We start from the raw sequence: 16,522 nt of genomic DNA, 5'->3' as shown, positions 1-16,522 counted from the left end.
TCTACTCTCATTTTCTTCAAACTCCGCTCAAAATATTTGTATAATTTAACTTATTTCAAAATGTCTTTTAAAAAGTCTTGGATATGCAGACAAAATAGACTATTCATGAAATGTTGCTGGAAAAATGGATTCTGTACTGACCATATTTAATGCACCAATTGGATGTATTTGTTGACAATTACCTTATATTTCAGTGAAATCAAATGTCATTTAAAAAAATCATTACACAAGGGCCTGACATAAGTAAACATATGCCACATATTAACAACCCACCCCATTTGTTTTCTCCTTTTTACACCACCAAATACAAAACCATGTTTATAACAACCTATTTGCTAGTTAGAATATTAAATTACAATCAGCTGTAGAATGCCATGTGAAAATGCAAACATAGTGTGCAGTATATTAATTGACCGTATTCTATACTTAAGAAAGGTGCTTAAAAATAGAAAAGGCTCTAGTTAATGCGAGAATAATTTGATATTCAGGTGCTGCATTGATATGCCTGTTCAGTATGGCTTTTTGAGACATTATTTAGATTATATTTGTTTCAAAAATGCATTCAACAAAAATAGCAATAATGTCTCAAAATTTCATAATTGCTTCATTTCAGTCTTACATTTAATGCTACAAAACAAATTAAGAATAATTGAAGCAGTGTTTTTTAGTTTTACTTCATATGTAGAAAACATCAGAAATACTGGTTATTGACAAATCACAGTCAGTAAGTATTTTTCTATAGCATCTAACACTTTCATTTACTGCAGTGACAATGCTTTCTTGGTATTTACAAACTGGGGAAACTTTTCCCTTCACAGACTTTCAAAAGTAGCCCAGGCAGATTTTAGCATTTTGTGATAGCAGGAATGAAATTTTACAATTGTACCTTTACCGTGCAGTTTGGCATTCTTCACTTGGTCCTCTGCAGTAGTTAATATTGAACTTTTAGTTGTTGGTAGTAGTTAAGTATCTTGAATGCTTAAAGCATGTGAAAAAACAATTATCTCTTTGTTCTTCAGTAACTCCATCTGGACACAACCGATCACTTCACAAAATTTGTTTTCTTGATTGCAATGACATTTTACTGTCTGTTTCATAAACATAAGCAAACCTCATTTAATAAGTACATCATGAGGTAAATTTCTTTGGGGAACATTAATTATGCATTGCACAGTGGTACAGAATGCCAGCACTGGTACTATTATCCATTAAGTGTAAATAAAACTAAAGTTACACTTACAGTGGATACCAAGATGTAGTTATGATTGTGTTTTAATTGCACGCCCTTGCCCCCTTCTTTGATTGTGAGAACTGTCTGTTCAGCACTGACTTGACTCTCCTAGCAATGTACATTAGGTGACGTCGACCAAATGCAAATATGTGGTATCCGGATCACAGGACGCTTTCTGTGACTGAAACTGAGACTTTTTGTGCATAATCTTCTTGTGAGCCCCTGTTGGTATTTTTAAGGTCATGTGGAAAAACAGATGAAATTAAAGTTTGGTTCTGGCCATTATCTTTCCCTGCTGCAGTGTGGTGGTTATACTTGTTCTGGCAGCTCTGTGCAGTATTTCCACAAGACTGTGCCGAGTCATGATTCAGTCACTGGAGGTAGTACCTGGACCCTTTACATTCCAGTTACCATCTGCTATCGGAAATGTTGGCCTAAATGCATAACAGTACGTCTTAGTTGTATCTATAGAATCATGCCGGAGGCCCTCAACTATTATTGTTTATTGCAATTTCTCTGAGAGGAATTTTACTTTAATTTTCTTTTTAAAAGTACAAAATGAGTATATTACAAGTAGCTTCTATACCCCATTGTTCTTTCTGGGTTTGGCATATTTATACACTGTTCATTTCTCTAAAATATTCTCTCAGCACTGCTCAAAATTACCATGGTTCTGTAAGCTGCTGTAAGTATAGTTCACTTTATTAGCCATATACAATTTTTTGTATTACGAGTTTGTCTTTTCGCGTACCCCAGCTTGCTCTCCACGAGACACACAGACAGGGAGAGAAGCTTGGGGTCAGAGCGTAGGGTCAGCCATTTATATGACGCCTCTGGAGCAGTTGGGGTTAGCTTAGCTCTGTTTCTTTAAATTTAGAGTTGCCAGTTATTTTGTGCCACGCCACTTGTCTCTTAACACGTCACGGGCACCATAGCCACCTACCAGAGGGCCACTGGGTCCCTGACAGCCCAGAGAGCCCTGGCCACATAATCTCGCTCTGCTCTCTGCTGTGCTCTGCGCACAACGGGCTGGGGAACAACAGCAAGCAGCATGGGGAACTGTCGTCCTACTCATCTATAAAATCAAGCTGTGACACATTGTATTGATTCTAGAGCTTTGATATAAACAGCACCACTCCCTTTCTGACTGAAGCTTAATTAGCTACTTTAAGCACACTGACATTTTTGGCTTGCTCCAGTCTATGTATTTTGATTGATAGTCTGCCTAGAGAATAAGGACAGTGTTTGGTAGTATATTAAGAACAGTATGATACTTAAGTACTTTAGTTGGAATTGCTGGTATTTGGAGTCGTGTTGTGACATGGCTAGTAGTATTGTCCTTTATAAGGATGCTTTTATTTTTTTCAATGGCCCTTAGCTCTTGTTACAGACCTAGAATCTTTTTTTATGTGGACATCTGCTGTAAAGGGATATGATGTTTCCCCTATGCAATCTCAAAGAGTATTCTGTTAACAAAGTATACATTATTCTTTGCTACCCAAGCATCAAATTGAGCTAATAGGCATGGTGTATCCTTACCATTCCAGCGAGCATTTAGTCCTTGGCCTTTTCAAAAACTAAGAAATTGGCTCTTCATATGTTGCTTCTGACATGCATATCTAAATTTATTTTCAGAGTCTGTCGTTTATGCCTGGTTTCTCCATGCTCTTGTACTGGTGTGTCACAAGAAAAGCCTCTGAATACTTTAAAAAGCCCATATTTTATGTTTTTTTTCTACCTGTAATGGCTGCGTAGTCTGTAAAATAGAAATTTAATTGGCAACAGCATCAAAAGTACAGCACCTATACAAAAGCTAAGGCACGAGCTAACAGGAAAATGAGAACGGCTTCAATTTGTTTTCCGTCTCGCAGAGCCCCAGCAGCGGTCTGTTTTTCCTGTCCCTTTCGTTCATTCAGCCCACTCCCGTCTGTGCCCCTCCCTGGCCAGCTAACGGTCCTGTTTCCGTTCTGCAGAGCCTCGAACCCGTGCCGGGGACTGCGAGTGCCCAGGCCGCCGCCAGGACGCTCGCACAGCGGGAACCCCCAAAAGAGGGCCCCCCTGCCGAGAGAGGCCTGGTTCTGCCAGCTGCCCCGTCACCACCCGTAGGTGAGGCATCCCAGTCTGCTCTCAGCCTTGGATACTCTGCACTCCAACTTAAGAAACAAGAGCCAGACTTCCCTCGTAAAAGATTACATTCGCAGTGATCTTTCGGGGTCTTTTAGGTTTTGCAGACGGCATTGTTTTTTATCTAAACCAGGATTTTGTTTGGTTTTTTTTGGTGGCACATATCTTGTACTAGACCCCTTTCAGAAGTGAAATAGCATGCACTAAACCCACATTGATTATGTTTGGATGTCTGCACCAAACAGTGTGAAAGGTGCTCACACGAATTTTACCTGCGAACTGGTGAGGTTTAGCTTTTTTTACTGACCACAGCTGGTTTCCACATTTTTGGAACTAGAATACCCCCTTCAAATGTGGCCTCACAGCTATGATCCAGCACAGACACATCTTTTCCGGATGGTTGTCTTTGGATGTGTGTAACTGAAGAATGGACCAAAACCCAAGTGATTTCCATGTGCAGTGATCACATGCTGTAGTGACCACTGTGCACACACTACAGCAGTGAGGCAAAATGTGGCCATCGGTTCCGGTTTATTATCCTTTCCTAACCCTTGGAATTTCGGGTGATGATTCCACACTTCCTTCGCATCCTTTTCCAGTGTTTGCTGGAAGCGCTCCAGTCCTGCAGTTAAGCGTATGTAATTTGCTTTTTTAAGATGCAGCCCATGCATTACTTAAAGGATTACAAGATGCCATGTCACCCGTTAACTTATAAGAGGAAATTAAAAAAGTCCTTCAGAAGAACCTCATATCACAAAAGCATTACAAATTGGTGTGAAGAAATGAATAGCTTTCTGCGAGTTGCACAATGTTGTGAGTCCACTCTGACACTGCTTATTCCGAAGTTTTAATGGATATTTGAGAATCCATTTGGATAACTTTTAAAGTGTGGTTCTAAAGCATTGTGGTAGTCATTATAAATTACTGGTTACACCAGAAAAACGGAGATGAAAGAATGTGGCTGTCTAGTAAGGCAAAAACAGAAGTTTTAGAGACAAAATGTTCTGAGTAACAGAAATCAACACCTGCAGTTGATTTCCTGTCCTTCTGTATATCATTTCTTGCTTTCAAATCTTTGACTATTCAGATGAGTCCTGATGATAACTGAGCATTTACTGTGCCCAACATGCCTGGTCTGAATTTTATTCCAAAGCAGAATTCCAAAGTCTCTCACTGTACTGTGCTCTACAGTGGAGTCAGATCACCACACCCCAGAACTAGTTCAGTTTGATTCACTCCCTGGAGGTTTGCCCAGTCTAGTCCAGCTGTGCTTAATGGCATTCATCAGTCCCCCACCCAGGAGTGAAAATTAATGCTTTCAGTCTCACTCCTCTCTGGTGGGTTTCACACTGAAGTTGTAGTTTATATTGATTATTTTGCTCCTGTCTGCACCCGTTTCATGCTGTTCTGCCTGAATGAACATGCCCAAACCAGCATTCTTAATAAACCACGGCACAAATGCAGATAATAAGAATGGGGCTGGGGTGGTTGTTGCTGCAGTGCATCTGACTGTTTTATTATGTCTTGAAAGTTGTCTGACATCAGTTTTTTACAACAAAAATGCTTTTCATACAAAGCATTCACTGCTGCACCGGACAGCTCATGTTGTGCCTTTTGTTGGCTTGGCACTACCGGAATTCAATAAACTGAGCCAGACCTTTTCCCTGTAAGTATATGTTGTGTACCTGGAGAATTCTCAATTATCTATTTAGGACTACTCCAATTTGAAAACTGTTGGATAGATTATGGTAGCCTGCAAATAAATGTAAGATGATTCACTCTAATTTGTTTCAGTATAAACTTTAATCTGTCAAAGAAATAGTATGGTTTTTTTTTAAATTGTTAGTTTGAAATAATATATTTTAAGTGTCAGATGGCTCCCTAGTTTTTAACTTTTAGCATCCTATCTTAAATTATAGGGATACAGTTTTCAGGTTCTACATAAAGGCTTCAGTGACCTCAAACAGTAATTTGTATTTCCATTTTATTAAATACAGAATATAACCAAATCACTGATCAGTATGGAAGAATCTTTTGAGCTGTTCTGAAAAGTCTTACTGGCAGGCTCTGAAAGAGAGCTATACATGCTTACAGCCTGTTTCTGGTTCTTTAGAACAGATTGATGTGCATATATTTTTTTGAGTTTTTAGCATAGTTATTCAGCACCTCCAAGTGATGCACGGTGATTGAAAATTCTACTGAACCTTTTATCCTACCTTTGAATTGATCTTTAGAGGCTGAACATGTTATTGGACTTTTACTTGCTTATTAATAGTCACATTTCTCATTCCACCTCCTTATTTCTTATTAGAAAGAGGATGTGCAAGGCAAATATGTGTTTTTGTGATTGCTCCCTGCGTAAGCTCAAATAATATTTTCATAAATATTATAATAAATTATCCTATTTAAGTTCCAGTTTAATTAATGGCCTTAAGCTTAACTAGAAAGGATAAGTTTTAAGTACAAGTTTCCTTGAGTAGGTAGCAGAGACAGATGTGTTGCTTTACTGGAGATCATTTTGTGCTGTCACAGTCAAGAGTCGAGACCTTGAGGTTGTGGGATTGGAGAAGATTGCTTTGCCTTTCTTTAGCTGGGATTAATGTACTCAGAATACCACATTTCATGTGCTTGTAGCTTCGCAAAATATCACATTTTACTTGCTGCTTGCTTCTCTATTTCACAGCAAAAGGTGTAAGTTCATGTTTTCTGTGATATGGGTCACAATCTTATTCCTACTCATAACTACACATTAGGGTAGTATTAGTATTTTAGGTTGTACTGCTCAAACTGAAAACTGTGAAGGTTCAGTAACTGCCTGAGTACAACTTGCACAAGTAGCTCAAGGGGACTCAAGGTTATGCAAAGAATTTATTTTGCACGATGTAATTTGACAGGAAGAGATGACTGAATTGTTTAAATCAAATTATAACTTTATACCATCTAGACAGTTGCTTTTTAGTTAAATAGTGTCTTTTCTCATGCCTGGAATGCATAATGGCTCTTGCAGATTGACTGTGCTACTTGTCCTGTAGCATGCTTTGATTTATTGTTGAAAATGACACTAGGGGGCGCACATTGTCTGGCAATGTCATGTCATAAGGAGGAATTAATTGGTCATCACATAATTTTCTGTTTTTGAAATCTGGATTTCTGGATTGAAATACTTATCATTAAGTTTGAAGCCAGAGGTTTATCACCTAAAGTGCATGGAAACTATACAATCACATCAGCATCACTCATAACAAAAACAAACACTAAATCCCATAGGTTTACTAGTTATTGTGAATAAATCCAGTGTAGCACAGAGAATACTCTTTTATTCATTTTATTCATTCTACACTACATTCTGAAGAGTGGGTGCATATCCTGCTCTTGAGGAAAATTTAACTAATCCAAAAATCTTTTTTTTGTAATTTTTCTATCCTACAGGAGCACCAGTTTAAACTTTTCTCAATTGAGCATGTTTGAATCACTGGTTGAATGCTGGTTTGAATCAGTGGAGCATCACAGTAGCTTTTTGATGGCCTTATTTTATTCAAATTATTTTTGTTGAAGTGCTTGACTGCCCCTTCTACTGAAGAAAAGAGAAAAGATAAGATTACACAATGGCTATCACCAATCCCTGGTGCTCTGCAGACTCAGCCTTGTAGCTAGCATTGATACCCTTAATCCCTTGTCTTTGACAATATTCTTTCTTACTGCAGTGACCACCACCAGTCCCACCAAGACCCTGTATGTCATGTCAGATGCCAAGATGTCAGCCCTCACCAAGTCCATCATCCCACAGCAGCAGCCATCCTTGGAGGGGCCAAGCACCCTGAGAACTTTGGGGGTGCCCTCCCCACCAGGCGGAGCAGTGACCTTCACCACACCTGCCCTCACCAATATACCCAGCCCTTCTTGCACCATGGTCTTGTCAAAAGTTGGACCAGTCCTTCAGGGAGGCCCAAAGACTGTACTCCTCACCCCTACACTGGGGGGACCTCCGTCCATCAAACCAGAGACGCTGGGCAGGGTACCCTCTGTCCTGGATGAAGCGAGCACCATCCTTCACACCTGTGAGACCATCGCCCCTGCACCTGGGACCACCATCATCACGCTATCGGGGAGATCTGTAGGCACCTCAAACACTCCCTCACTTCAAAGCAGCGCCCCAGCCAGCTCAACAGGACCCTCAAGCCAGCATTAATGAGAGTGTCTCAGCCCCTTTCTTCAATCTGTGTTCACAGGCTAATCACAAATTAACAGCAGATTTAATGTTGAATCTGGCGTTTTCCAGTGTCATTACGAAAGGATAAAATGTTTCTTGGGCCAAAACATCAAGCTCTTTACACGTGTCAGCAATCTCTACCAAAAGTAAGCTTAAGGTAATCGCAGTTAATCATCCAGTTACATGATATGAGCTTCAGTTGGATTGAAAATTGAACAAGAAATGTAACAAAAAGCTTATGGTATGTGGGGGTTAATAGCAACGTCTACAATGTACTGCATCAAAACTTCTCTTCATAAACAACTGGCCTTCTTACAAAACATCTCAATATAGAAGGCAGTCTTGCCAAAAAACTAAAAAAAACCTTTAACATGACAAATTTCATTAAAACCATATTCATTTTCATTCTTCAATTCCCTTTCTTCTTTTTTTGTTAAGTGAGGGGGATATGAAGTTAACTTCACACTGCAGTGAAGGTGATGCAGTGGTAGTCTGTGGGAGACTAGATTGTCAGCCGCTGTGTATCTTGAGACTTGCTTAGCTGCCTTTTTTATCTGCATTGTAATGCACTTTGTGCATATTGTTTTGCCATGTACTTTAAGCACTCGTGAATAAAACAGCTGGAGAAGAACACCAGGCACTCAAAGAAACTACCAATAACTCATTCACAGAATAGCAGCATGTAGCGATTTTAACAAAAGTATCATTGTTATGCCGCCTCTCATTATAAAAATGTGCCAGTTCTTTTTTTTTTTACATTGTTGGTAGGATGACATTAAGATGTTGAGTTAACAAAAGAATACATTTTCCCCCTTTACCAATGTTTTTTTTTTGTATCTGAAAATAACTTTTTTTCTCCAAAACTTGTTCTTATACTGTGTTCTGTTTTTTTTTCTCTTCACAGGCTAGTTATCCTTTTTGTGTCCTTTGTATTGTAAAAAAAAGGACTTCATGATTGCAAAGAAGGAAATTATTATAATTATATCCCTAATCTATAGACTGATTCAAAGGAAGATATTTTGTTAATGTTCACATTGAACTAAGAAAGAGCACCTTATTTAAAGCTCCAACAAGACATTCTGATCACAAGTTAACCAAGGGGAGTCAATTACCTTTTCACTGTAAAATCAGTATATTACTACTGAAGAATAAAGTCGGTTCGGCATCTTATTATCCAAAAAAACTAAATGAAATAATAATAATGACGTAATGGACAAAAACTGAAATAAATCTAGCTAGCGGACAAACGTTTAACCACATAAATTGAATGGATGTGTAGTAGTTTAACCATTTAAAGATTTTATCCGACTAATATTATGTGTGTATCCAGTAATTAGCTAAATCTTTTCTGTACTTATACTCATACGAGCTTGTATACACCTCTCAAAGTCTTTGTGATCTCTTTTATTTGAACAAGCATGTATAATGAAGATACGTCCCGAGTAGAGGCCTGACACTTCAAAGAAAAAACAGTATTTACATACAGATAGATGTGCATAGATAAAGCTTTAATGGAATAAGGATTGGAGTGAGGAATTTATTCTTGCCCCGATTGTTGACAGAATTTCTGAGTATTTTCAACACATACTGAAAAATGCCCATCTTACAGAGTGAATTTTAACACCCGGTGATTTCATACATGGGGCGAGTAAAACTTTTGTGAATGTGTTAAAGTGAACAATTCTGCATAACAGCCTGCTTGGAAGTAAAAGGTGTTGACAAGACAGCACTACCTTCACTTTCACCAATATATGAATGATACTTTGATACATTCAGGTTTTTCATTCAAGCAATATTTGTCCTTTTTTTGTAATGTGAAAATGTTTTGAGAGCTTTTTTTTCCCCTCATGAATACTCATCAACTTGCAGCAATTCATCACTAAAACAAGCACACCAGTGGTTGACAGATGAGGACAACACCCATAGAATGTTGTCTAGTAGTTTAAACAGGTATTTGTGCCTAAAAGAGAACTGACCATATTTAACGGTAAGAATGCATCTCAAGAAACTGTGGGGCATGACATAGTCTATGAAAAATATCTTCTTTCCGATTCCTCCAGGATGATTATTTCTAGTTCCAGTGTCTAAGATCAATATTAAATTATGTACCCCCACCTTCCAGCACATACTCACACTTTCTGACAGTAGCAGCCAAACTGAACCATGTTCACCTGGTATCACGGATTTGTATTGAAAAAAATAAATATTTCTGACTGGAGTCAGAAACAGAATAATCATATTCAATTACTTCTCATCACTCAAGAACCTGAAGAGGTCCTTTTGCTATTGAAGTAGAAGGGGTGACCTTTATGAGATTTGAAATGTACTATCTGCTGTGCCCAATAGACTTGATTGCCACAATAAAATCATGTCAAGCTACACAAAAGTCATTGATTCTTCATCTGCAGAATTCTGCAGATATAACTAGGTCACTCTGCCAAATTATTTGTATAAACCCTCTTTTGTTTAACAATGTTCTGATCTGGGTGTTCAATTCAGGCTAAGCATCTTTATTGTAATCATTGATTATGAAAAAGCAGACACTTATTAATGAAATGTATTTGTCTGATGAAAATGGTTTCACTTGAAACTGAAAGAAAAGGTTTTACAGGCTTCGTATGGTAGTCTGGGGTTTGGTAATTAATCGGTCTTTTTTGAAGAACACCTTTTCACAATAGTTAATCATAAAAGTGGCTTGCAAAGTGTAATATGGTGAAAGTATAGTATGCAAATTAAGCGATAGGAAAAAAATGTATCATGTCAAGAAAATATGCACTAAGTTAGCAAACCATAAATCAAAGATGTGATAACATTTTTAAAAGTTACAGCAACTTCATTTCCAGTTAGAAGAAAATGAGCAGTATGGTTCATAGTGGATAAAATTAAAATCTAGGTCACAACTTTCAGAATTACAGGTGCTGTTTGATCATGGATCTCCGAGTCCATCACTACCTCTGTATGTTCCTCCCAGGCTGAAGCTGGTTGCCAGCAGAGGCCCTAAATCAATTGAGCGACCTCAAGATAGAATATAGAATTGTCTGTGGGAGACCCTTGACTTTCTGGCAACAGGAGCCCACCTTTGGCCAGGTACCTGTGTGTTTTGATTGCGTAAGTGGGTGCCTGAATGTCCTCGATTGGGTTTTAGAGGGAGCTGTATCAAATTCCTGTAAAACTTCTAATTCCAAGTCTTAAGGGCTTGAAGAAGCCTTGGTACTCCTGAAAAGTCCATATACATGAGTGCATAATGTAAACTCCACCCCATCTGTAGCTTAAAAAGGATCTTATACCTAGCGTTTTGCAGGGAATATAGTGATAATTCAGAGAATCTAACAGAATGAAACACCATTTACACCAGTGATATAGGCCATGAAGATTGAAAGAAAATGCTATAAGGAAAGGTGATGTCTACAGGTTGATTTTCTCATTGGATTCTTGCTGAAGGAAGAAAGACACTTAAGGCTTAAAAACTGTTTTAATGACTAGAATCATTACCGAGTCAGGTGAAGGTGAGCTTTCTTTGTCGCCGGGAGTCCTATACACAAAGATGAATTAAAGAACCTTAACTAGACAAAACATTTGTTTTTTCTGCTTTAACTAAAAGGAAAAATCAACTTTCCAGAAAATAAAAGCTTCAGAAGAAGCTCAAAGGTTACCATCTTCTTAACATGTAGTTAGAAACAACAGCACTATGACTGTGTGGTTTGCTGAATGATTTAATTTCATTCATTAAATGAAATTAAATCAAGAGGGGGAAGAGTTCATCTGTGAGCACCTTGAGACCAAGACCTGTGGGATCTTTTAAATGCTTATACCTCCATACTAGAAGCACAAGAAATGACATACAAGAACTGATGGGTGAACAGGGAATTATAACATAAAAGTGACTGAAACAACACTGGGTGATGGGGATGAATATAAAATTAACACATACACAGTAGTTCAGAAAGAATGGCAGGACAGATGATGTGTTGTTGAGGGAATATATATGATTAATGAGCTGCTTATGAGTGTTGAAGCTAAACGATACAGACAGTTTAGTTGGAAAACATTTCTAGTCCTTATCAATAGATGTATACTACACACCACCTAGTGTAGTTTATGATGAGTTGTTATTTGATGAGATTAGTAAAATATGTAGCAAAGGTGATGTTATATGAACGGGAGACACTTTGTAAAAGCAGCAGCAAGAAAATGATTTTATTGACCTAATCTTTTCAAACAACTAGGACAGAAGTAATAATAATAAAGAATGGGCATGATAGAGCTTCTGGGAAGTTGTGATCACAGTAAGGTATCTTTCGATGTATGCTTTCAATCTCTAAAATGTGAGTCAAAATTGACAGATTATGTTTTCAGAAAAGCAAACTGAAGGAATGAGGTAGTTTACAGGCAGTGAACTTGCAACTGATAAATAAATGACTTAATAAAGTTAGAAATAGCGAATCAAGTTTATAAAGTTAAAGGTACAAAATTAATTAAACTCTATAGGTTAATAAAATAAATATAGGTTCATCAATGTGGTTGGCACAACGAGGTGAAGAAGCTCTAAAAATATCAAAGAATGTGCTTGTAAGACCTCGCTTAGTATATTGTGTTCATCTTGGATCACCATACCACAAGTTGGATATTATAGTCTCAGAAAAAATTTACATTAAGACACATACATTTATAATCTCTGTTCGAGCACGGTGAAGGCACGGTGAAGGCACCCAACACTACCTAGATCATCCTGTCTCTACAGTCTGAGCAGCTGGGCAAGGAGGAATCTCGGGACTCTCACATGGACTTTTCAGCAATATACCTAAGTAATACTGCAAACATGTGGAAAAAGGTTTTGTGGATTAACATTGCAAAACTGGAACTTTGTGGTCTAATTGCAAAGTGTTACATCTGATGCAAAGCCAACATGGTGGGCAGCATTATGTTATAGTTCTGCTTTTCTTCAGCAGAGACTGGCAAGCTTGTCCAGATTAATGGAAGCATAGGTAGAGAAATGTACTGGCACATCTTAGAGGAAAACCTGCTTCAGACCTAAAATCCACCTTTCAGCAGGACAGTGATCCAAAGGACAGCGCTACACTGGGGTGGCTGAAGACTAAGAAAGTGAATGTCCTTCAGTGGCACAGTAAAAAACCTGACTTGAATCCTATTGAGAATGTTTGAAAATCAGTCTGCCAAGAAGAATGTACAAAGATTGCTCCAAGTCACTGTGCAAGGTTGATAGAGCGTTACTCAAAAAGCTTGTTGCTGTAATTGCTGTCAAAGGTGCTACAACCAAATACAGAGTTCACTGGTGCATATTTCAGTTTTTTTCCACTTTCACTTTCGCTGACATTTACTGTTTCATATCTAACCTTTAGAAGTCTTCATTTTGAACATTTTGAATGAGATGTTAATTTTAAAAAAGTAGGCAATATTTTGTATTTGACAAAACAGGACATCATGGGAAGACTGAATATTTTTGCAAGGTGCTGTGTTTATTGCTGTGTTTCTCTTTCACCTGTGTTCTTTTCTATTATTTTGCTTGTAAAATGGGAACTATTTGAAAAGCGCCGATGTGCGCATTTCATTCTCAGCCTTTAATATCTTCTGACACCCGTCTAAGGCCATGTTTGTATTTGAAAAGTAGACCACCGAGAACCATCAACTGAGATAATGGACTGTAAGTTTTATTTAGAACCCCTTATGTCATAAATAAATATTAACTTCTAAAAGCCCTTACAGGGTAGCTTTAATGTTTATACACTGACATATGAAGTACAAAGCCCTAGCTTTTGACAATATTCACATTAACAGAAATGCATGAGTCTTTTTCCTATTCTTATCCTTGAATTGTTTCACTTTTCTCCTGCATTAAAGCCATTGCCCGCCTTGTGCATTAGGCACAAGTAGTGCTTGTGTTGTTATGTTCTTCCACATCATGCAGCATGTTATCTGACTCATCTGTAGGGCACGTGGCTTTACCAACAATCTACTTTTTAATACTGAAACAGAACACAATGTACTCATTCAACTAAATTCCTGTCCATCTGTAATAGTACAGGTGGTACAGGCAACCCTCAATTATTGTTGTCACCGTTCGGTACTGCAGTTAATGTGTTAAAGCAGGACGTTTTGAAAGCCAACAGTAATGAACTGAAATTCAGGAGGGATGACAACAACTAGTCAATCTCACACATCTGTATCTAATCACCATCACCACCAAACTAGCTACATAAACCAAACTCAAACAGTTCCCTTTGCATTCTTCTCAGGCGTCCCTACTGTACCCATCTCCACCTGCCCCTGGGTCCCCTCAGTCTGTGGCCAGGAGGCTGCCCTTCAATGGAGCAGGTTAAGCAAAGCCCATCTCCTGTGGTCCTGCCACCTCCCTAAGGATTTGTCGGCCCAGTTTGAAGACTGGTTATAGACTTCACCTTCACCTCACTTTTTCCTGAGAGCTGCCTTCATTATATACAGCATCTTTCCACTGCTCCCCATGGCCCAAATCCTGTCAAACATGTTCTCTACACCTCAGAGATCTGTAGAGAAGGGAAGGAGGAAGCAGAAAATGTGGAAAACAGTGGGTATAGGACTGAATCTCCGTACCTCAAGTAACTGTAACATGCTGCCGCCTTTAGCAGGGTTTACTCTTTATTGACTTCCTGTGCGTATACTTTATACAAGGAGCTGCATCAATGTGCAAATACTGTGGAGGAATGAGAAGTTCATTCCACACTGTCAAATGGAAAAACCTATTATATTGATTATCATGTAAAGGAAAAAAGTGGCATTTGTCTTTTTTTGGAAGTGATTCAAAATGACCTAATGCACCAGAAAAAAAGTAATTATTGTTATGTAACAGTTGCTTTTTCTTAACCTTAAAGATATGTGTTCATATGTACTGTTTTAGGGATCTATAATATTGTAGAGTTTTCTATTTCATGATTTTTGGTATTTATTTGTGACAAGAAAATAAAGTTCTTAAAAATCAAAATCGTAATCAGGTTCAGCAAAACTTATCTCACCAAGTATTCACAAAGCATTCAAACCTTGGATGTTGTTGTCCCTAGTGAACTTAAAAAAAAGAAAAATAATAAAGTAAAAATCATCCAGCAAGTCACAAAGGACCCCAGAGTAAAATCTAAGGATCTGCATGACTCTCTCACTGTGGTTAATGCAACCTGTTCATGCAAGGAAAACCTAAAAGCAGTGCTGTCCATCCATTTTCTGTTTTATTTAGGTATTCCATTAATTTAGGCTTGCAGACCCTACTATCACAGTATTGTTTATAAAGTCTTGTGTTGAGCTTTAAAAACGAGATTCTGAGTCTTGTAAACAGGTGTATTGGCTAATAGTAGATGCAGTTCCTACCCTCCAGAGTTCCATTATTTCTTTTCTAGGTTATAAATAGCACTTCAGTTTGTTCTCTTGTACTTATCCATTCATCCTTTGAGGGCCATAACAACTCAAAACGTATCCCAGAAGCACAAGCGAACTCCCCACGGATCAGGCTCAGTCTGAAATCGAACACAGAACATAGAATCTGTGAGGCTGCAATATTATCCACCATGCCCCTGTGCAGCCCTACGCCCCACCCATTAGAAACCCAGCAGGGGGAGATTCCAAAACGAACAAACTAAGACGTTATTTTGTTGCAATCAAATGAGTGGCGATATGAGTCAGCTGTAGAGTCTGCCACTTGGTGAAAACAAAACTGCCTGATGTTGAATGTCTCCAAGATCCACGATATGGCAGAAAGAGCCCTCATACCCCCTAGTTAAACCTGGATCAGGGAATCCAGCAGAAATGTTAGATACACATAAGTATTTAGGGACTGTTTTAGACTGCAAATTAAATTTTGAGGCAAATGAAGCTTAAACATTTTAAGGTTGATCATTTGTTGTATTATCTGTCTTATTGAGTCTGCTCTAACTCCTGCACTGATCTGGGAATCTGATTCTGAGGAGTAAAAGCAAACCTGAGGAGTATTGTCAAACTATGTCACAAAGTCATTAGTGCTGAACTCTCAGCCCTGCTGTACATCTATCAGTTAGGAGTCTTGAATAAAGCATATCCCATCCTAGAGGACTCTTCACACTCTTTGTTTAATTAATTTCAATTAACTGGTTTTGTTCTTTTTCTGTTGAGGGGGTAGAGCTGATGATTCCCATGTTCCAAACTGCATTTGACATCTCTCCGCTGACAGGGAATGTGAGCTGGTGATGTCACAGAGATTCACCTGGTTATGCTCCCACAGTGCACAGTATCAGTCGTGAACACATCAGTGGAGAATCTGTGATGTTTTCCCGTGGATGCACAATGAATTCTGCTTCACATACTTTTTTGAGAGCTGTTCTTGCTGCTGTTGATTTGATCCCTTGATTTCTTAATGCCCTCAAGGCTCACAGTAAAGTACCTTTACTGCCAAAGCTCCATTGCATTTCCTAAGGCAAAACAGCCTTTAAAGCCTGAAAGATAAAAAAATACTTCTTTACATTTTTCTGCTTTGGGCCTCAATTTTCCCTTTTGCTACAGGTCTTAAAATATAGAGTTTCTCATAGGTGTGGAAAACTACTGTTGAGTTTCAAGCAGAATCTCTGTTTACTGGAATCTCTCTTTTTTATTCTTTGACCCTCCAGTCTCCATACTTTAGCAGGAGAACGTCTAGATGAACAGGGGCATGGAATGCCTATTTTCTGAAAACCTCCTAAGACTCATTGTTTAATATACATGCAATTTCTCCAGTAAAGTGCAGAGAGCAGAGTCAACGTAATTTGTCTCCAGGCAAGGCTGGGTTTGACAACCCAACTCGTTAGTTAATCGTATCATCTTAAATCTAATTTTCAACTTCTTTCCATTCCAAATAAACCTTGAGATTAATTTTGCTCCACTCATTAAAACATTCTGTAGAAATCTCTGCTGGAAGAGCTAGAATCTTGATAGCGTGTTTATCTTAACAGCCTGTGCTCTAGATC

General features: G+C 38.3%; 1 protein-coding gene across 5 annotated transcripts in view; it reads left to right on the top strand.

Moving 5' to 3' along the window:
* The window catches only part of LOC148674172 (KAT8 regulatory NSL complex subunit 3-like), a 32,365-nt gene extending 23,937 nt beyond the window's left edge, over positions 1 to 8,428 (top strand). For 4 of the 5 annotated variants that reach the window (XM_088624043.1, XM_088624041.1, XM_088624044.1 and 1 more), the window contains 2 exons: positions 3,205 to 3,337; positions 7,060 to 8,428. In XM_088624043.1, the coding sequence (XP_088480169.1) occupies positions 3,205 to 3,337; positions 7,060 to 7,544 (618 nt within the window). In that variant the 3' untranslated portion in view covers positions 7,545 to 8,428. The remainder of the gene's footprint in view (positions 1 to 3,204; positions 3,338 to 7,059) is intronic. The other variant, XM_088624045.1, reaches the window with a different exon arrangement.
* The last annotated feature ends 8,094 nt before the right edge of the window (positions 8,429 to 16,522 follow it).

The sequence above is a fragment of the Lepisosteus platostomus genome, chromosome 3 (genome assembly GCF_059453375.1).
Source record: "Lepisosteus platostomus isolate fLepPlt1 chromosome 3, fLepPlt1.hap1, whole genome shotgun sequence".
Lineage (NCBI taxonomy): Eukaryota > Metazoa > Chordata > Actinopteri > Semionotiformes > Lepisosteidae > Lepisosteus > Lepisosteus platostomus.
The sequence above is the reverse complement of the archived record's forward strand: the minus strand, read 5'-3'. Positions and strand labels throughout refer to the sequence as shown.